This window comes from Ovis aries, chromosome 6 (assembly GCF_016772045.2).
Source record: "Ovis aries strain OAR_USU_Benz2616 breed Rambouillet chromosome 6, ARS-UI_Ramb_v3.0, whole genome shotgun sequence".
In the NCBI taxonomy this organism is placed as follows: domain Eukaryota; kingdom Metazoa; phylum Chordata; class Mammalia; order Artiodactyla; family Bovidae; genus Ovis; species Ovis aries.
This window is the reverse complement of record NC_056059.1, coordinates 69,676,042-69,697,449: the sequence shown is the minus strand read 5'-3', so window position 1 is coordinate 69,697,449 and position 21,408 is coordinate 69,676,042. Positions and strand designations below refer to the sequence as shown.

Sequence of the window (21,408 nt, the reverse complement as noted above, 5' to 3'; positions counted from 1 at the left end):
GGCTTTATAATCCCTTCCACCTAACCATCATGAATCATGGAAATAGGGTAATCTGATCAAATTTTTGCTGCAACCTTCTGTCATGTGTCCAGTTTCTGGAAAACATACATAACAGACTGGCCTAGTGGGAACTTGTAATTATTTTCATTTTAATTTATAGTTCTATCTGCCTTCTGAAATGTGCCCCCCCCCCATACACACAGTGGTATATTTAAAACATGTAGACATTTGATGATTTAGTTTTTCATGACCCTACTCAAGTGTTTTTTTGGCTTAGGAAGTAATATGGCTTTTTTAAAGCAGGCACTTAATGATTCAAAGAAATACCAAAAGAAGGGAAACCAAGATTTGTGAAATAGAGAAGTTTTTAGGCAATTGAAAAGCTAAAGGACGATTGACAGTATGGTTACCTCTGTAGGGGAGAACTAATGCTTACCTACACAACCAGTCTCTACAGGGCACTTCAAAGTTCTAAGGTTTATATAAACACACCCCCGATGTTAGAAGTACTAATTGCAGCATATACCTTGCTATAATTATTAATTTCCAATTTAATTATTATTCTATTACTATCAAAAACAAGGTGTGCCAACTTGCAGTTTATCCATCCATTTATTCAACAGATGTATACTTATTGTCATCAATGTGTTAAATGCTATGCTCAGTGCTAGGGATACACTCACATGGCATTACTGTATATAATAAAACCATTACAAGAGACATGGGTTATTTAAAACCATAGGAAATCATGAGGTAATAAATGCGCAAAGATCCTAGGTTTATCTTGCTTCATAATGAAGCATTAAAAATTGATTCTGCAAGCATTAGTTCTGTATTATGAAAACCATCAAATTTACAGAAGTTTGACTATAGCCCATTTGGTTTACTGAATACATAATATATTCACCGAGTTCAAAAGATGGAAAGCATAGTTTCTCACCTATCCCTGCCCTGCCCAGTACTCACCTCCACCACTTTTTCTTTCAGAGCTCCTTTATGAAAATGCAAAAGCTAATAAAAGTTCTTATTTCAGAAGCACGCTTACATTTTGTTCTGTGACGTGATTATTTTTGTCAAATTTAAAAAATTTTTATTTCTTTAGATAGAACTATCAGCTATGTTTTGAACCATAGACCTCCTTGAGGTTTGATCAGGTGTTACATTGATTTGCAGTGCACATGCTGACTTAATCTGCTTGGTCACTGCCCAAGCAGGAAAGAGAATAACTTTTTAGAAAAATATATATTGATATATATTCACTGATATATATTCCTTGACTCACTCTTAATGCTTTCAAGATAATGTTGCATATGGCTTTGATGTTTTCAGTCTTGTGCTGTTGAATCAAAATCACGATTCTCTTGTTTTAGAAGGTATTCTATTAATACAATGTGTATTATGCAATGTGTATATTTTATGTAATAAAATTAAAGGGCATAACTGCACATTATTTAGAACGCTAAAGTAAGAATAAAGTTGTCAGCTGGAGAAAACCCAGATATTGGTGAGTTTTTAGAGCACAGTATCTATGAAGTTCATTATTTTTCTTTGTGGATTTCTGTGATTACCTGAATAAATTAAACTGAGGCCATTTAATTTAAATGTGGTTACTCTTAACTTAGAAAAAGGTCCTGATCTTCATGAGTGACAAGCGTTTCATGAAATGCTGACTCACTGTATCAGGAATAAATGAGTCACATGAAAAATTCTGGGTGCAGTTCACTTTGTATGCTTAACATTTCTCCAGTGGTCTCCACCCTATTCCTCTTTCCATTTTTTACTTCTCTATTTGAAATGTAAATGTTCCGAGTCACCCAATGGCATTTGGGATAATGTAACTCTGTAGTGAGGACCAAGTGAGTTCTCTGCGTCTCTCTCCCTCCAACTCTTCCCCCCTCCCCGCCCTTCCTCTCTGTAAGACAAGAACCTCCATCACATTTATGCAACTTTGGTAGTTTTTGTATGTAAGCAACTCAAACCCACTTGTGAACAAATGTGCTATATATATATATATATATATATATATATAATTTTTTTTTTGTCTGTGCCTTTAGCCCCTCCATCCTGTGGTCACTTGTCATGAGAAAGTGGTAAGTGTCCGAAAAGACCCTGGTGAATCACTCGGCATGACCGTTGCAGGGGGCGCATCACACACAGAGTGGGATTTGCCAATTTATGTCATCAGTGTTGAGCCCGGAGGAGTCATAAGCAGAGATGGAAGAATAAAAACAGGTAAAAAGTAAAGAGACTTAAGGAACTAGGGCAGCAGAGTGTTAAAAGGAATTAGTGTGGCTTCCTGGATTAGCTGTTTCCAGAAATTAACAAGAGAATGTGAGGGTGATCTGGCCAGGACATCTCTTACTCATTGACCATGATTGGTTTGAGTATAGTTGCTAGACTGGGTTTCACCCCTCTTGGTTCATGTGGTTTGATTGTGGGCCACGTTGCTTGCTGGGAAAGTGAGCACCTGTCAAGGATGCCAAGCATTAATAGGGAAGAACTGCAGTTATGAGCAAGCTGCTTCTATTAAGTGGAGTAATTTGGTTCTATTCATTCTAAGTGATTCTTTGCTAGAATGACCAGTGATGAAACTGTTTGTGAATTGTTGTGTTTATGGGTTGGATAGGAAAATGATTTGATTGAATGAATATTAAGTGAAAATACTGAGCCAGATACTTGTTCGTCGGTGAAAAGTGTTTCACTACTTTAATCTTAATGTGATCTAGGGTACTCTAAGTAAAGGGAAGAGATGTCCAATCTCATGGGAAGCTTATTTATTCACTCAATCTGTATTTATGGGGTGCCTACTACATGCCAGGATCTGTGTAAGCTTTTGCCACCTTGCTCTGCCTTTGTGCTAAAAATAAAGGGGGTGGGAGAGGGCAGGGAAGAAAAAAAAAAGGTTTTCTCTGATTAGTGAATGTGACTATTTTGTCTTCCTCTCAATCTCCTTCTCCCTTGTCTTCCCTCCCTTCCCCCCATCCTAAAAGCAAGAGCCAAATACCAACACGTACGTTTAGAAACCGCCCCCCCCCACACACAAATTTATCAACGCCTTGCAACATGCACACTGCTCACAATTTGCTATGTGAGAACCAACCTCATGTCACCAGGGTGTCCTTTGCCCTCACGTTTCCGCATCCCAGTCAGCCCTGCCCCTTTATCCTCTCCAGCAGAAGTTCCCATTTGTAGCCTCACCAAGAATGGCTTCTGCTTCTCTGGCCCCTAGGTGATATTTTGTTGAATGTGAATGGGATTGAACTGACCGAGGTCAGCCGGAGTGAGGCAGTTGGTTTATTGAAAAGCACGTCCTCCTCGGTGGTACTGAAAGCTTTGGAAGTCAAAGAGTATGAGCCCCAGGAAGATGACAGCAGCCTGGCAGCCCTGGACTCTGACCACGACACAGCCCCACCCAGCGACTGGTTCCCCTCGTGGGTCATGTGGCTGGAATTACCGCGGTGAGTTCCAATGTGACATCCTTGGGGAGGTGTGGGAGGAAACAATTATAGTTCGTAGACCTCTGTTTCACTCTCGGGCTGATTCAGGGCAGTAACAATCTTAATGAGACCCATGTGTGATTGTGGGTCTACTTGAAACAATTCGTCTTCCCTTTTGTAACTGAAAACACAGTAATCCTCAGGCAGGAATGAAAGCTTGAATATGGGCACTCCTGTTGAGGAGCTTACAGGCCTGCCATGTACAGTGGTGTGGGTCATACATGCAGCAGGAAGCCCAGCCAACAGGGAGAAGGGGCTTGTGTTCACACACCTTGGAGCCATGGGAAGGTCCCCTTTTCCGAATTGGCTAGCGGCAGCGCTGGGAACTTGCAGAGGCAAAACTCTTCCACAGCTTCCCCTCTCCAGCTTTTGGGTGGCCCTGGCTAGACACAAAGCGACGCAGCAGCACATTTTCCTTCTGCCCGGACGCTGGGGCATGTGCTGATTGAGGGTCTGGCTCAGATCACCTCTCCTTAGTTCCTACGCTTATGAAGTTCTTGTGTAAGCCTTCAAGAAGTGGCTGCGTTGTCATTCCAGTGAGACGTAACTAGAGCCTTATAGGGAAGCCAGTTAAGTGTTTCAGAAGTTCAGGAAAAGATTTGGGAGCAACCTTGCTCAGGGCTAGATACAGAAATCAAACATTCACAGGACAGATAAACTTGAGGTTTGCTCACCTGCATCAGAGTGTGAACTCTTGGCCTACGAGAAGGATCGCCTTAAAAATCCCAAATGTGTGATTTCCATGTTAAACATGGGCGTTGCTGATGACAACATGCTGGCAGAGGATTAAATGAATGAAAGTAGGATGTTTGGTTTGAGTACATTTGCGGGGTGGGAATAGGTTGGCCTCTAATTTTTAAATGAGGTTTTAAAAAACAACTTTATCTTAAATACAAACCGGGATTCCTTTTTGAGCCTTCACTTGATAAAATGTTTTTTACAATGAGTACGTTTTAGGTTGAAAATTGAGCACTGAGTTTAAAAATCTTTAAAAATGTTAAAACTGAGCCTAAGTGGAAGAGAGTATTAAAGTTATATTAAAAAAATCTAAGCCTGCAGTCTGCTAAAATAGATCATTTTGAAGTATATTTGTACTTGAAAGCTATGTCATACAATTGAAGTTCCTCATTCATTCATGTAAAGCAGAACAAATGTGAGATGTTTTTTTAGTCCAAATACAACCGAGTGAATAGCTTTCTCTCCCTCTACCTTTTGCCCCTGACCTTGGCACAGCACTTCCCCCCTTGTTTTTTGTGGCACCGCTGGCAGGAGCTTAGTTCCTCCACCAGGGACCGAACACACCCCACTTGCAGTGGAACTGCAGAGTTCTGATCACTGGACAACCAGGAAGTTCCCTTCCCTGCTCTTGCCAGAAGTCTAACCTGAGCTTTGCTCATTTCCTTTAAGAATAGAAAGCATGAAATGACAACACTGGTTTGCTGTCACCCCTGGCAATTCTTGTTTTCCTTCATCCACGAATCTCCTTGCAGTCACATAATAAGCAAAGTGAACATGCACAGGCACCAAAGGCTAACAGAGTGACCCTCTGAAAGTGACTCTCCCAGCCCTTGCCCTTCAGATCTGCTCAACAGCGGTCACGGTTACCAGTTCCTTGTGTAATATTTCAGGGAGTGTCGATGTCAGAGGTTGGCAAACTTTTTCTGAAAAGGGCCAGAGAGTGTAGGTTTGGAGGGTCTGTCTGTCTCTGTTGCCACTATTCATTTCTGCTGTTGTGCAAAAGCAGCCATAAACAGTAAATGCTCAACACATAAATGAATAGGTATGGCTGGTTATTCATAAAATTGGGTGTTGGGCTGGGCTGTAGTTTGCTGACCCCTGGTTTAGGTACAGATGTACACACATACAGTGGTAACAGACACACTATGTGCTATACCATACTTTTAAAAATCTACAAATATACACTGGTATCATTTCACATCAGGACACATCAGCTTGCCTCTTCTCCACGGCTGAGAGTATTCTCTTGTACAGATGTGCTATACTGATTCAGCCACTCCTATCGGTAGTGGACACTTAGGTTGTTTCCCTCTTGGCTTTCACAAACAATGCTGAGAAAAGAATTCATATGGTACAGTGATACTCACTGTAGTATTGTCATGCCCACTACCGGTAAGAACTGGTTAAAGAAATCATGCTGCATCTGTACAGCCCTGTGACAGGTTACTTGGTTATGAAACTATCTCATCACCTCTTTTTGGACTTTGTAGGTGATGCATCACTGTTGACTTGCACTGAGTGGTGATGTGGAGAAATGAGGTCCGTCTCATTTCTTTACTTCCCCATGTGGCTTGCTCTTTGCATCCAACATTCAAGATAAATGTTCTCTGTTATCTGGGTTCTTCTTTTCAGGGAGTTCAGACGTGTATTTGTCATCTTTTTCTTTTGTATCCTTTCATTTGAATCATTGTCATCTGTTCACTTTCATTCTACTTTCTTTGAGCGCCTCTTCATACTCCAAAGTTTCCAGCCATTCATCTATATATTTGTTTTTTCTCTTCCACTTCTTTCTTCTCAACCCTTTCCCTCTCATCTTGTCTTTTACTGACCCCTTGGAATCTTGTGTCTCTGCCTTAAGAGCCGTTGTTTCAGGAATATTTTAAATTCATGGGAAAAGGGCTGGTGTTACACATTTCCTTGTCTATAGTGGCAGTTCTTTTCTGTGGCAGCATTTTTCTGGTGAGTTGTTTTTCGTCCGTTACTGTTTTTACTGCTACTTTCCATCTTTTTCTTTCTTTTTTTTTTTTTAAATAATGTGTCTCTACTGGTTCATTCTTTTGAGCTAAATTTTTCCTGGAGTGGCTACTTGCTGGAATTTCATAATCAAAGGAAGAAATCAGGACCATCTTCCAGGTGGTAGAAACATCTCTTTATGACAAGAGTTGTGTGTTTTACTTCTCCCAAGCCAATTAAGATCTGCCTTGCAGGGCCACTCACTCACAGTACACATCCTTCCTCCACCCTACCACCAGGACAGGCTGCTAATTCCTGCATTTCCAGCCATGCATCCTGTGTGGGTTATCTGTTTGGGTTCTCATTGCCTCACTCATGCCCTTCTTCTTGGCCAAACTGGGTCTGGTGCTGTCTGCGGAATGGCATTCTGCACATCAGAGGGGCACTCACCATGGGCTCAGGGCGCTGCGGGCTTAGTTTGCAAGCCCCTGGTATAGGCAGCCTCACTTCCATCTACAATCTGACTTTCACTGCCTTTGGTGGCTCTCCTTCAGTTTTAACATGGAGTTCTCATTTGTTTCCATGATCCCTAGTTGGCGTTCTAGTAATTTTTGAAAGCAAAAGGGTTAACAGTCTGCACTCTGACATTTAGAGGTGTGGTTCTTTTTGGGAGTCCTTAAAATTCAGTCATGCTCTTGCAAGTCTTCTCCAGCAGAATTAAAAAGCATTAGTTCTTCAGTGCTCAGCCTTCTTCATGCTTTCATATCCATACGTGACTACTGGAGAAGCTATAGCTTTGACTATATGGACCTTTGTCAGAAAAGTGATGTCTTTGCTTTCTAATATGCGGTCTAGGTTTGTCATAGCTTTCCTTTCGAGGAGCAAATGCCTTTTAATTTCATGGCTGCAGTCACTGCAGTGATTTTGGAGCCCAAGAAAATAAAATCTGTCACTGTTTCCATTGTTTCCCCATCTATTTGCCATAAAGTGAAGGGACAGGAAGCCATGAATTTCATTTTTAAATGTTGAGTTTTAAACCAGCTTTTTCACTCTCCTCTTTCACTCTTTAGTTCCTCTTTGGTTTCTGCCATTAGGGTGGTGTTATTTGCATATATGAGGTTACTGGTATTTCTTTCAGCAATCTTTTTTTTTTTTTTTAATTTTTAATTGGAGGCTAATATTGTGGTGGTGTTTGTTCTTTTGGCAATCTTGATTTCCACTTGTGCTTCATCCAGCTTGGCATTTCACATGACGTACTCTACACATAAGTTAAATAAATAGGGTGACAATATACAGCCTTGACGTACTTCCTTTCCCAACTTTGAACCAGTCTGTTTTTTCATGTCTAAGTGTTGCTTCTTGTCCTGCATATAGGTTTCTTAGGAGGCAGGTAAGGTGGTCTGATATTCCCAACTCTAAGAATTTTCCACTTTGTGTGATCCACACAGTCAAAGGCTTTAGTGCAGTCAATGAAACAGAAGATTTTTTGCAATTCCCTTGCTTTTTCAATGATCCAAAAGATGTTGGCAATCTGATCTCTGGTTCCTCTGTCTTTTCTAAATTCAGCTTGTACCTCTGCAAGTTCGTGGTTCACAAACTGCTGAAGTCTAGCTTGAAGGATTTTGAGCATTATGTTGCTAGTATGTGAAATGAGTGCAATTATACGGTAGTCTGAACATTCTTCGGCATTGTCTTTCTTTGGGATTGGAATGAAAACTGACCTTTTCAGTCCTGTGGCCACTGCTGAGTTTTTCAAACTTGCTGGCGTATTGAGTGTAGAACTTCATCAGCATCATCTTTTAGGATTTTAAATAGCTCAGTTGGAATTCCATCACCTCCATAGCTTTGTTCTAAGTAATGCTTCCTAAGGCCCACTTGACTTCACACTCCAGGATGTCTGGCTCTAGGTGAGTGACCATACCATTGTGGTTATCCAGGTCATTAAGGCCTTTTGTATAGTTCTGTGTATTCTTGCCACCTGTTCTTAATCTCTTCTGCTAGATCCCTGCAGTTTCCGGTTCTTTACTGTGCACATCTTTGCATGAAATGTTCCCTTAATATCTCCAATTTTCTTGGAGAGATCTCTAGTCTTTCCCATCCTATTGTTTTCCTCTATTTCTTTTCATTTTTCACTTAAGAAGGGTTTCTTATCTCTCCTTGTTATTCTCAGGAACTCTGCATTCAGTTGGGTATGTATCTTTCTCTTTCACCTTTCACTTCTCTTCTTTTTTCAGCCTCATCCGACAACCACTTTGCCTTCCTGTGTTTTTCTTGGGGATGTAAAACTCCATGACTCCTGTAAGGTGAACCTACTAACATCAAGTCTTACTGTGAAATACAGCAGATAACATCCTGTATGATGTTATGAATCTCTGACCATAGTTCTTCAGGCATTCTGTCACCAGATCTAATCATTATTCTTTGCACTATGCTAAATCTTCACCAGTGAACCAGTGAAGTAGCTCAGTTGTGTCCGACTCTTTGCAATACCATGGACTGTAGCCTACCAGGCTCCTCCATCCATGGAATTTTCCAGGCAAGAGTACTGGAGTGGGTTGCCATTTCCTTCTCCACAGATCTTCACAACTAGGCCTAAATTTAGAGAACTGAGAATAGGAAAAAAACTCACATTTAAATTTCGATTTTAAATTAACTTAATTTCTCAAGGGTATATCCTCAACATTGATCAAGACAGCTGCCACATTTCCCAGTAGAGAGTGAAGTAATTCAACTTAAGGAAAAAATGCCCTAAAACTTACTCAGTCCCAACTGACCAAGATCTGACTCTGAGAGTTTAACATAGTGAGTTCTCACTGCTATAATGAAATAAACACTTAACTGAAGGAAAGCACTTGATGAAATAAAATTAGTAACACTGAAATTCCCTTGAATAAAGCTACACAGGGCAGGGGTTTCACCTGTTTTGTTCACTGATATATACCAAGTGCTCAGAACATGGTATACCCATATCAAAACAAGAGTCTAAGAAAAAAGACACACTTGTGACTTAACGTTATGCTGAAAATTTTCTATTGGTACATAAAAATTTTAGATGATTATTTGTATAGCGTGTCCACATGGGATAAAATATTCAGTAAGAGTCAAGGGGATACTTAATGAAAAAACAGTCAAAAGGATGAGAAATACTTAAAGTTTCTGAGTACTGCTCTTTGTACCCGTTCATATATTTTAAAGAATATAGAGATATATTTGGTCATAACCTTGGATAAGAAGCACCCACCTGCTTTCCCCCAAGTACTGGCATAGGTGAGAACGTAAGTGCTCTGGGGTTTGGGGAACAATACCTGCTATGAACATGAGCTGTTAGGGTGCCACTGTGTAAAACTCCACGACTCCTGTAAGGTGCACCTACTAACATCAAGTCTTACTGTGAAATACAGCAGATAAACATTTTACAGTAAAAACATGGTTGTTTCATGTAATGAAATCAATACATTTCAGCTGTCATTTCAGTGAAACTGATTACTGTAAATGCTCTATGATGACAGATACAAAACAAAAAAACTGAGTTGAATTTTAGTACTACATTTTAAAATTACCCACCATCAAACCCAAATCTTATTTTACTTCAAATGGGAGTCAAAATGCCAAGAAAAAGTTGTTACATTAATTAGCAAGGTCGGTAACAATAACAAATTTTATCACTTAAAACATTTCATAAGAGTTTTTTAATTGGTCTCTCAAAAATCAGTTAATATTTTAATGTACAGTTTATAAACAAAATCACCGTATCTCGATTTTTACCAACATGAAAATGCTAATTTCCTTTCAAAACAGTTCCTGGCCTGGGGATTCTGGAGTCAAATCCAGCTCCTGATATACCTGTCATAATTGTAACACAGTTTTGTACTTAGCTTGCATCTATGTTAACACTGATCTAATTGCCACTGAATAATAAAGGAACAGCTTCCTCAATCTAGTTTTCTATTTTAGCTGAAGGTTCTACTCATTTACAGAAGACCTGTGGTCATTCTCCTATTCCTACTATAACTTGCTATTCAGTTTACCGCTGGTTTTTTTCCCCCTTCGATATGAATCATTCTTATTATCTTTAAATGTACCTCAATCTCCACTCACTATATTATGTGGCCTGCATGCTTCTCTATAACCTATCAAATATGTAGAACTATGTATAAACTGATTAAGTCAAAATAATACTTCAGGAAATGCATTAATTACAGTTATGTTTACATTTTTTCAGATTAACCATTTATTCAAAGACTTTCCTTCATTAAAAATTATTTATATCCATAATAAAAAAAATGGTACTGTAAGTATGCTTGAATGTGGTTTATCAGTAAAGATTTAGGCATAACTAACTTTTTAATATAAATTGAGGGGTTAAATCTTCAAGGGGAAAATGAATCTTTCCTAGTAGACATATAAACAGAATGTAATAAATAGATGGCCTCATTTTTTAAAGGGTGTTTAGAAAGTTCAATGAGAAAAAGCCAGCTTTTTAGCACAAAGGTTACTGGGCTATGACAATTTTGAGTGAGACCCATCGCGTGTTATTAACCCTAATAATGCCAATAAAGGGAATGGGAGATGAACCACAGTAATTACTATGAGTTCAAATTAACTGTGGATTTACATTGATTTTATTCTATTTAAGGTACCTATATAACTGTAAAGATGTTATATTACGAAGAAATACAGCTGGAAGTCTAGGCTTCTGCATCGTAGGAGGTTATGAAGAATACAATGGAAACAAACCCTTTTTTATCAAATCCATTGTTGAAGGAACACCAGCATACAATGATGGAAGAATTAGGTAATAATAATGACTGCTTAACAAAACACTTATATTCAAAGATTCTGGTTTTTATGTGCAAAAGCTTGGCCCCATTTGAAATAAGGCAAATATTTATTATGCCTATTTTTATTGGTCATAAACTTTAAACATTTATGTAGCATTCCATTCCCAAGAAATCCAAAATTAAGTTATTCTTGATCCCATACAGCAACTTCTGCTACTTTTAGAATTCTTCCTAAAACAAGATGAATAATACAATTTGATAGAATTTAAGTGATGGATGTGGGGAGAATCTTAGTTAGAAGTAATATAATCAAAACTGACAAGCGTAGCAAAAACGAGGACCACCATAAAAATTGCATTAACTTCAGCTATGGCTCAGAATGTTAATCATATACCTTGTTTATTTATTTCCTTTTTAGATGTGGTGATATTCTTCTGGCTGTCAATGGTAGAAGTACAACAGGAATGATACATGCCTGCTTGGCAAGGATGCTAAAAGAACTTAAAGGAAAAATAACTCTCACCATTGCTTCTTGGCCTGGCACTTTTTTATAGAATGAATGATGGGTTATAGAAAAATAGGAAATCACAAGTAAGCTAAGTTGAAACAATGTATTTATCTTGTCAATTTTTTTTTTTTTAATTTGAAGGCTATACTGTAAAAATACTAAACTTTAACATCAGGAAAAGTAGGATCTAATGAAAGCAAATTACACCTCAGAAAATATAATTCTCAAAATATAAAATCTTTATTCAGTGTGGAACATTTCTCATTACTCCACAGCTTTAAGATTAAATTTTCTACTCACTATAAAGCTCTTCAACAGCTGACATGGTTTGTATGCTCCCACTGAATTAAAATCATACAGTTTAATTAAAATTTGGTATGTGCTGAGGTCTGTAAAGCATTCATTATGGGCATTTTAAAAACAATTTCCAGACACGGGATTATAAAAGTGCACTGCTGAAAAGTGTTCATCAAATGAGAAATAAATATTTTTTAAAAATTATATAGCTGTCCTTTAGTATGTGATACTAAGTACATTTCTATCATCACTATTTAAAAGTTCCTAGTAATTCATTCTTTTAAAACCATGTTGTTACCTTCACTGACAAACACTTCCTATGGATTATCCCTAAAAATGCTCACAGAATTTTGTAAACTTGTATTTTCTTAAATGTTACAGAAAATGACTAAAGCTCTTGTTATTTATTTTCATTCACAATATAGCTAGTAACTATAAAAACCCAACATGCTGCTCAACCAATAAGCCTTGAAAAAGCATCAAGAAAAGGCCAAACCACTTTGACCCTGGTTTGGCTCACAGAAGATGGCAGTGAGGCAATTCAGATTTTTGTCACAGTGATATTTGTCCATGTGCCTGCTCTCTAGAAACTACAAGTTATTTTAGAGGCAACCCAAATGCCATTAGATTTTATTACTGTGGATATAAAACTTCCCCATTTAGTTTCACCATAAACCCAAATTTAGAACACTGAAAACCTGCTATAAAAAAGCTGTGATATCAAAACTGAGTAAGAGTTCTTTAATATGCAAAACCACAGTGCCACAGCAGTGATGAGAAAAGACTAGTTTTAATCTCAATACGCAGAGGTACCTTTTGATGCCTTTTGTAGTGCAACTTCATAAGAGACTGGTATTTGATTAAGTCAAGAAAACCAGCCAAGACCTCTTCTGTGGGGGCTGGCCCACTCTCTTGCCCCGAAAGTGTACTGCTTGCTCGATAAATCTCGCCTGCTTGAGCTGTAAAAAAGAGAAAGAAAGAAAGAAAACCGGCCAAGAGGGAACCTTGACTTTTATCAGAGATTGTGTATGTACACAGCTAAACAGAGCTCTTTAAATTCTCTGCTGAGTAACTCATTCACATTACTTTCTTCCATACAAAGTCATTACTGCCTTTTTATTTTTTAAATATTACAAGACAAAAATTTTAACTTAACATGAAAAACTCACTCTTTTATTTTGGAAGAGAAAATTAACTTTTCATACTAACAGAACAAGATGAAAGGCAAGTTTCTTAAACATTATCCAGAAAAATAACAAGATTTACAGTATCTACTTCTGGCACTACTATACACAGAAGGCCATGACCACGCCTATTCTGCAGGTGTAGCTTCAGTGCTCTCCTGTTCAGGGGCAGGCTCACTGCCAGCTTCTTTTCCTTCTTTGCTTCTTTTAGATTTTTTGTGCTTGTGTCTCCTATGACTGTCTCCTTCTTCACTTTCATGGCGACGTCTACTATTGCTGAAGGAAAAAAGAAAGGCATATTTTTCTTAAAAATGTTTACCTGCATAAGTAGTGACAAATCAACCCACTTTAGGTAAATTCTTGGGAGAGCAATGGGTTCTAAATAACCTAATACTTTTTTTCCTCAAATATATTTTGGAGAGTAATCACATTTTATGTGACTTCTATTCTGCGCTTATACTTACATTTAATGCTCACCTTCACTGTTGTTAGACTAGAACAGTAAGGCCCACATACTTTAGATTATGAGACTGACGCAATGCCCACTGTGCCGAGAGGGCCAGTAGGGACCATATACTATATTCTAAAAGAATAATTACAAATTAGAAACTAAAGTACTAAAGTCATAACAGGAAATACTTTCTAGAGTTGATTTCATGCAAACAATACACATTAAAAATGTAATGCTTTTTTTTGAGACTATAGGGCCCTGAATGTTTTTTGATTAAACTGAACATTGCTTTGTTTAATAATATTTACTACTAAAAACTGATTCATGACAAATTCCCTCCTGCTCAACAAGATAATATAGTAAGTTTAATTTTCATAAATATATTTTTCATTTCATGCTAATTTTGGCTTATGGGTATTAAACATAATCTTGTTAGATTTCAAGGTCTTTGTTGAAATCTGTAAAAGAACCAACTATTTTAACAGATTATTCCTGATCTTCTAATTAGGAACACATACATGCTCTAGTGGTTAGTGGCAATGTCTGCTTCTACTTCCTGAAGTCAAATCAATTTGCCTGGCTTCAAACTGATTCACTATTAAAGAACAAACCTTCGAGAGGACTTGTGTCTGGTTTCCTCTTTCTCTCTGTGTCGTCTTTCTCTGTGTCGTTCTTCTTTCTCCCGACTTGCTCTGTGGCGCTCATAGCCTCTTTCTGCATACTCCCTGTATCTGTATCGTTCTTCATCACTGAAACAGAATAGAAACAAGTATTCTTGACAGCTGGACTGTTGATTCTGAATGACTTCAAATTATAAAAGAGGTGACCTGAGTCCAGAAGTCCCCATGTTAGCACCTTAAACAGAACAGGTGCAAAGTATGTGTCTGCTGAACTGAGAAGAAAACAATGCTGCTCCCAAATTAGTACTAGATCTAATACAATACAAAATATACAGTAATTACACATTATGTTAAAGGATCAAGTTTTTTCTATGCTTTCAGTTGTTACAGGGAAGAAATTTTACAAAAACAATGCTGTTTTTCTTAAAAAATTGGGAGCTGAAGCTGATTTAAATTTTAATTTGCAGCTTCCCTTGTGGCTCAGCTGGTAAAGAAACTGCCTGCAATGCGGGAGACCTGGGCTTGATCCCTGGGTTGGGAAGATCCCCTGGAGAAGGGAACGGCTACCCACTCCAGTATTCTGGCCTGGAGAACTCCATGGACTGTAGTTTATGGGGTCGCAAAGAGTTGGACACGACTGAGTGACTTTCACTTTCACTTTTAGTTTTTAGAATTAAAAGAATGTTTGCTTATCTCAGATTTCCAACCAAAACTCTTATATTTATAAAACCTTAGGTAGACAGTTAAAATTCTAAGAACATTATTAAAAATATCTGGCTTTCAAATACAGATAAGGTTCTTGAGATTTTGAATCACATAAAAAGTATATTCATCTAAAGAAGCAGTACAAACATTAAGAACAGTGTGACACCAAAGCAACTTCCACAATATCCACACAAAATGCAGGCTGAAAACTGCCTGTGTACACTTGAATACCGACATCCTGATAACACTACTACTGTGTGTGTGTCACTGGGGGTGGGATGGAGAGGTGGCCATGGGAATAACTTCAAATCCATATTAAGCTGCACCTCCATTTTCTGATCTTGGAGAAAATGGACTAAGGAAACTGGGACTGATGGCTACTGTTACAAGCATAATCATCTTTACCTACCTCCTGAGACCTCTCTTCAGGTCCTTTTGTGAAAATAGAGATATACTCTGTTTTTTTCTTAATCCTTCAGGTCTTTTTATTTAGCATACAAGCCAACATTCTCTACAGCCTAATATCAGTAAACTCTTTTAGAATGAATAAAAGTATCTTTTGGAACACTGTGTGCTAAAGAGCTATGGTTTCTACAAATATTCTGTATAATACAAATTATTAAATTAGTAATTTGTACACAGCATCAAGATGCTAAGGAATCTTAGAGAATAATAGGAAACAGAATCAGGTGGAAGTATAAGCCATATAAAAACTAATCAACCTAATTGTCTCTTAGCAACAGTGATAATTCAGGAGTGCTATACCTAATGCCAAGTCATATTGCTGACCAAGTTGTTATTGCCTGTGATACATTTTTATTTTTAAAAGTATTCATATATGAAGACATATATAGATATATATATGCACACACACACATGAAAATAATTTTTTTCTAATCATAAATATGTACTTGGTATTGGGAAAATGGAAATGTGCCACCAGAAAGGTAATGCACTATGTCCGGAAGTGGGAAGTAGCAAGAGCAGTCTGGGCAGAGCAGGCCCCAGGGGAATCCTGACTCTGCTATGATCCAAGGTAAGTAACTTAACCTCTCTACTCAGTTATCTCACCTGTAAAACTGGCAACAGTCTTTTTCAGGGTTGTTTGCAGAACTGATAACAGTATTTATAAAGTGTGTCTGGAACAAGAGTAGGCCCTCAACAAACGTCCACTAACATGCAGGTTCATTATCTTCATTAAATTTAATGCTAAACTTTTCAGAAGCAGAACGCTTTTTGTAAAGGTAACTGACTAATAAAGTTTCTAAAAGGAGAATAAACTTGCACCTACCTACCACGACAAATATTAGCATTAATGTTATCCTCTTTAAAAATTAGGTTCTTGGGGACTTTCTTGATGGTCCAGTGATTAAGAATCCACCTTGCAATGCATGGTACGTGTGTTCAATTCCTGGTCCAGGAAGATCTCATCTGCCACAGGGCAACTAAGCCCCAGCACTCTAAAGCCTGTGCTCCACACCAAGAGAAGCCACTGCAACAAGAGGCCCATGCGCCAACTGCCCATGCACAGCAACAAAGAGCCCGCACACCACAAGGAGGACCCAGTGCAGCCAAAAATAAACGAAGCTCTTTGTAATGATTCCAACTAGATTTACATCAAAATAACTAAAGTCAATTATCTCACAATTTGTCATTTCTAACCTCTTTCCCTCTCACCCTGCCACCAATTTTTATTAGATTTGAGCCAGATTCTGAAAGCAAGCCAAACAGTCTTCTGATGAGACCGTTCCCACAGATGGTGGAAGATTTGGTCTCATAGTCAAAATATAAAGACCCCTTCTCCGATAAGCAGCTGCAGCACAAAGGTTTTTCTGGGCCTGGAAATCATTAGAGCTCATTTCAAACACCCTAGAATGACCAGCCTTCCCTCTGGTCGACAATTAAGCAGCCTAAAAAACACGTTGAAACTTGTCTGTAATTTTCAAAACAATAACTCTGTAATTTGTAACATAGCACATACTACATGCCACATTGCTAGAATGTCAGTCTTGAAGAAACACAGCCTTCACTTACACTTCGCTTGGACTTTCCAGAGATCACTATTGCTGGGATAATTCAGAACACCACAAAATTCTTCCACCTCTTTTCCCCTCTCTGGCCTTGAACTTTTAGTCAGATTTAGGTAAACATTACCCCTGATGCCCTACAGCTAGCAACCTGAAAATCAAATGTGGTTTAACGATTAACACTTTTTAGCATCAATAAAAACTGAGTAGAATCTGTGCATGGGTGTGCCCGAAATTAAACTCGAAGTATTTTATAAACATTGTATTATTCATGCAAAGTAAACTTATATGAGCTCTAGCAAAGCAGTTCATTTTAGACTTCTTTCCTATTAAGTTTTGAATTACGTTCCTTACCTTGTGAACATGTACATTCAAGAGATAACAGTACTATCTCAAATATATTAATTTTAACTACATTTCGAAACAATTCAACTTTCTGGAAAGTAGTGCCCTTGATTTAACAGAATTCGTGCACTTTTTTGACTAAAGTTAACAGCACATTTCCCACCACACAAACTTGAAACATACACTATACACACAGATACAAACATATGTATGGACCCATACCTTCACTTATTTAGTCAATAAAATTTTACCAGGTGCCTACAATATATAAGTCATATTATTAGCAGGTATTAGATAAAAAAGATTAATAAATCTTACTGAGTTTCTTTCTGCACTGTTTTTTTTACACAACCTTTAAACTTCCAACCACAGTCCTAGTTAAGGTGACAATTATTATATGGTTAATCTGTAACAACAGTATGTGAGTAATTCTGTATCCTCAGCACACAACTTTGTCCCTGGCATATAACGGGGATTCAAAGAATGTCAGTTAATGAATGAAAGAATTAATCTGATTCCCCATGACCTCTAAAAGAAGAAAGAAAAAGAAAATCAAGTACAGAAAAATAAGAAAAACAGAAGGCAATAGAATTTTTAAACTACCGAATTCCAAGACTAGAAATGATTTTAAGTAATATCTCAACCATATTTCCAGTAGATACCATGGTTCTACTGTTGGTTTAATTTCTCTATGCTTCCATCCTCTCACCTGACAAGTTAAAATTTAGGCTGGATAATCCTCAAGAACCTTTCTGGATTAAGAAGTATATGATTACATGATCACATCTAACAAAACAAATATTGTCTGAATCAGGCATATGCTCACATCCTGAACTGAAACATTGCTTCATCTCACCAAGCAACATCTGGAAAACTGTGTACCTGTGTATCTTATGCATAAAAATAGCTGGTAAAACAAGGAAAAGTTATCTTAAAGATATTTCATTCTACATTGTAAAGGTACCTCAATGGATATCTTAATTAGAAAGATGTTCATATTAATGCCTTGATAGTGACAAAGGGTGATTTTTAACCATTTCAAAACCTATCTAGCTAGCACAGTTTCACCAAGTTTTCAAGATCTTTTTTTCTCTATTGTATTCACCTCCCTGATATGTGTATGTCATTTTATTCACCGACATATTCATTATGTGCCAGGCATAAATGGACAAAGGGGTGAGAACAGAGAGACGAAAAATGGCAGTCAATGCCCTCAAAGAGGCTTACTAAGAAAGACATGCTCTAAAGAAAATACATGAAGTGCTTAGGGAATATGTGAAGGAATAATTAAATTCTTTCTTTCAGGTTCAGAGGAGCTCATGGAAGACAAATGTGAGCAGAACCTTGAAGAATCAGTAAAAATTTGTGAGGCAGTAAAGGATAGGAATAACACGAAGGAAGGAGGTATTAAAACTATGAGGATTTCCAGATGTACAACTAGTTCACTATAGATAGAGCATGCAGTATATTGGCTTGGGAGAGAATTGGGGTTAAAATATAGAAGTGTGCACTGGACTTGTGACTTATGGGTCATAAAAAGAATTTTGAATTCCTTCTTTCAGCTAGCAATAAATGAGTTCTTTCCAATGGCACAAAGTTTTAGGGAATCAATTTCCATACCCTGAACTTCCATATTTATTCTTTCCTAAATGTGCTTAGTCATTCAGTCATGTCCAACTCTTGGCAACCCCACGGACTGTAGCCTGCCAGGTTCCTCTCCATGGGGTTCTCCAGGCAAGAATAATGGAGTGAGTAGCTACTGCCATCTCTAATTCCTTCCTAAATATGGAGTGCCTAATGATACACCTGCAGGTAAAACATCACACCATTTCTCCAGTTAATCTCTTCTCCATCATGTTCCCGATCTTTTACAAAAGAAAGGCAGTCTTTTCAACAATTTTCTACAGTACATTATTGGCTCAGGGTATAAAAACCATCATGGCATCAATAAGATTTAAGTTAAAAATATTAGTGTCAGTAAGACCAATTTTATTTCAGAAACCATGAAGTTTTTATAGGGCTTTCGGCCTTTATCTCTTATATAGCCTTCTGTTACAAAGTATGAAGTAAGAAATGGAATATTTTGGCCTGTGTCGTGAGACATTCTAACTTCAGATATACTGCAGAGGAGTATGGTGGGAGTCCTGAGAATTTTCCCTGAACTAGTAAAAAAAAAATAAATAAATAAACCAAAAATTCCTTCTAAAGGAAAGCAAAACAGCGTTGGGGAGGCAGCACCTTATTTTGAGTTCTGTGACTATTTTATCTTAGACAAGGGATATGGACTAACTCATTTAACAGAACAAGAAAAATGAAGTCAGACTTTTCTCCCACAGAAATTGGGTATAATGTGGCTGGCTGGCTTGCCAATAAATAGGAGCTGTATTTCATGAATTATTTGGTAGCTATTTTCCATAAATGGAATGGGGGAACTTGCAGCTCCAGGTTTGCATGAAAATAAATATAAAAGTACACATAAAAGTGTTCCATTAATTTTTAAAGACATTTTGGAAAAGATATACTAAAATTAACAGTATTTCAATTTTCCTAACCCTTGAAAGAGGAGAGTGAAAAAGTTGGCTTAAAGTTCAACATTCAGAAAACGAAGATCATGGCATCCAGTCCCATCACTTCATGGGAAATAGATGGGGAAACAGTGTCAGACTTTTATTTTGGGGGCTCCAAAATCACTGCAGATGGTGACTGCAGCCATGACATTAAAAGACGCTTACTCCTTGGAAGAAAAGTTATGACCAACCTAGACAGTATATTGAAAAGCAGAGACATTACTTTGCCGACTAAGGTCCGTCTAGTCAAGGCTATGGTTTTTCCAGTGGTCATGTATGGATGTGAGAGTTGGACTGTGAAGAAGGCTGAGCACTGAAGAATTGATGCTTTTGAACTGTGGTGCTGGAGAAGACTCTTGAGAGTCCTTTGGACTGCAAGGAGATCCAACCAGTCCATTCTAAAGGAGATCAGCCCTGGGTGTTCTTTGGAAGGACTGATGCTGAAGCTGAAACTCCAGTACTTTGGCCACCTTGTGCGAAGAGTTGACTCACTGGAAAAGACTCTGAGTTGGACACAACTGAGCGACTGAACTGAACTGAACCCTTTCTAAGCATACTAAGTTGAACAGGGTACCTCTAACATGAAGAGTATTAAATATAATTTGTAGTCTTCTGGTAAGTCTTGGTAAAGTCCTTTTGATATTCCAAGAAACTCAGAACACTGAAAACTTTGGAAACAGGATCTTTCTGGATGTAATCATCAAGGCAAGATTAGGTTATACTGGATCTGGCTGTGCCCTAATCCAAAGACTGATATCCTTATAAGAACAGGGAAACTTGTATGCAGACAGAGAGAGGAGAATGCTGTGTGAAGACAGAGATAAAAATTGGAGTTCAGCATCAAGGGATACCAAGGACAGCTAACAACAACCAGAAGGTACAGGAGGGGCAGGGAACAAATTCTCTCTCAAAGCCTCCAGATCTGTGAGAGCAAATTTCTGTTGTTCTAGGCTACCAGTCTGTGGTACTTTTATTGTTACACTGAGTAACAATTGGATGATTTCTAATTCTTTGCTTTTAAGAAAACTGAGCCATGAGCTTATGGATTCTTAAAAGTAATTTCTGATGATATGTAAATTGTATAATTTTGACATATCACTAAATCTTAAAGTGCTCAAATAACAGCGACAGAGCCACAACAAAATTCCATTAATTCTTATTTACATATTTCATGTGAACAAGGTTTGTCAGGGCTTACATCTATACAATAAAGAAAGAAAGAAATATAATACTGGCAAAGCCTTTTTTCCCCCTAACAATAGTAACATTCATTTATGGATACAAACATTAATTAAGAGATGGGCAGAAGCTCTTTCATCACACTAAGGAATGTAGCTCCAGTAAATTATTTTCAGAATTTGCATTATATTTATATATAGAAATAAATCATGATAACCAACATGAGAAAAAAAATTTAAATACTTAATAGGAAATGGCACCCCACTCCAGTACTCTTGCCTAGAAAATTCCATGGATGGAGGACCTGGTGGGCTATAGTCCATGGAGTTGCAAGAGTCGGACACGAATGAGTGACTTCACTTTTACTTTACTACGGTCATTACGTTTTTAATACATTAACTTACATAGGTATGTTGCAGGGTAAATAGGATGGATAATTAAAAGTACTTTTTCATAATAAAAATACTTTACATTAGAATAAAATTATTTTGGGACATGGTTCAGAAATAAGAATTCAAGCACAAAAAGAAACCCAGAGTTTCCAACTGTTGAAGAG

The 21,408-nt window shown here is 37.7% G+C and overlaps 2 protein-coding genes across 23 annotated transcripts in view; one reads left to right on the top strand and one right to left on the bottom strand.

The window, feature by feature from the left end:
- Positions 1 to 11,978, top strand: part of LNX1 (ligand of numb-protein X 1) — a 191,642-nt gene extending 179,664 nt beyond the window's left edge. For all 5 annotated transcript variants that reach the window (XM_060417115.1, XM_027970996.2, XM_027970998.2 and 2 more), the window contains 4 exons: positions 2,055 to 2,232; positions 3,230 to 3,458; positions 10,825 to 10,983; positions 11,388 to 11,978. In XM_060417115.1, coding sequence (XP_060273098.1) covers positions 2,055 to 2,232; positions 3,230 to 3,458; positions 10,825 to 10,983; positions 11,388 to 11,523 — 702 coding nt within the window. In that variant the 3' untranslated portion in view covers positions 11,524 to 11,978. The remainder of the gene's footprint in view (positions 1 to 2,054; positions 2,233 to 3,229; positions 3,459 to 10,824; positions 10,984 to 11,387) is intronic.
- Positions 9,846 to 21,408, bottom strand: part of FIP1L1 (factor interacting with PAPOLA and CPSF1) — a 71,350-nt gene continuing 59,787 nt past the window's right edge. For 17 of the 18 annotated variants that reach the window (XM_015096503.4, XM_015096505.4, XM_015096508.4 and 14 more), the window contains 2 exons: positions 14,021 to 14,158; positions 9,846 to 13,234 (listed from right to left, as the gene is read on the bottom strand). In XM_015096503.4, the coding sequence (XP_014951989.1) occupies positions 13,087 to 13,234; positions 14,021 to 14,158 (286 nt within the window). In that variant the 3' untranslated portion in view covers positions 9,846 to 13,086. The remainder of the gene's footprint in view (positions 13,235 to 14,020; positions 14,159 to 21,408) is intronic. The other variant, XM_042251858.2, reaches the window with a different exon arrangement.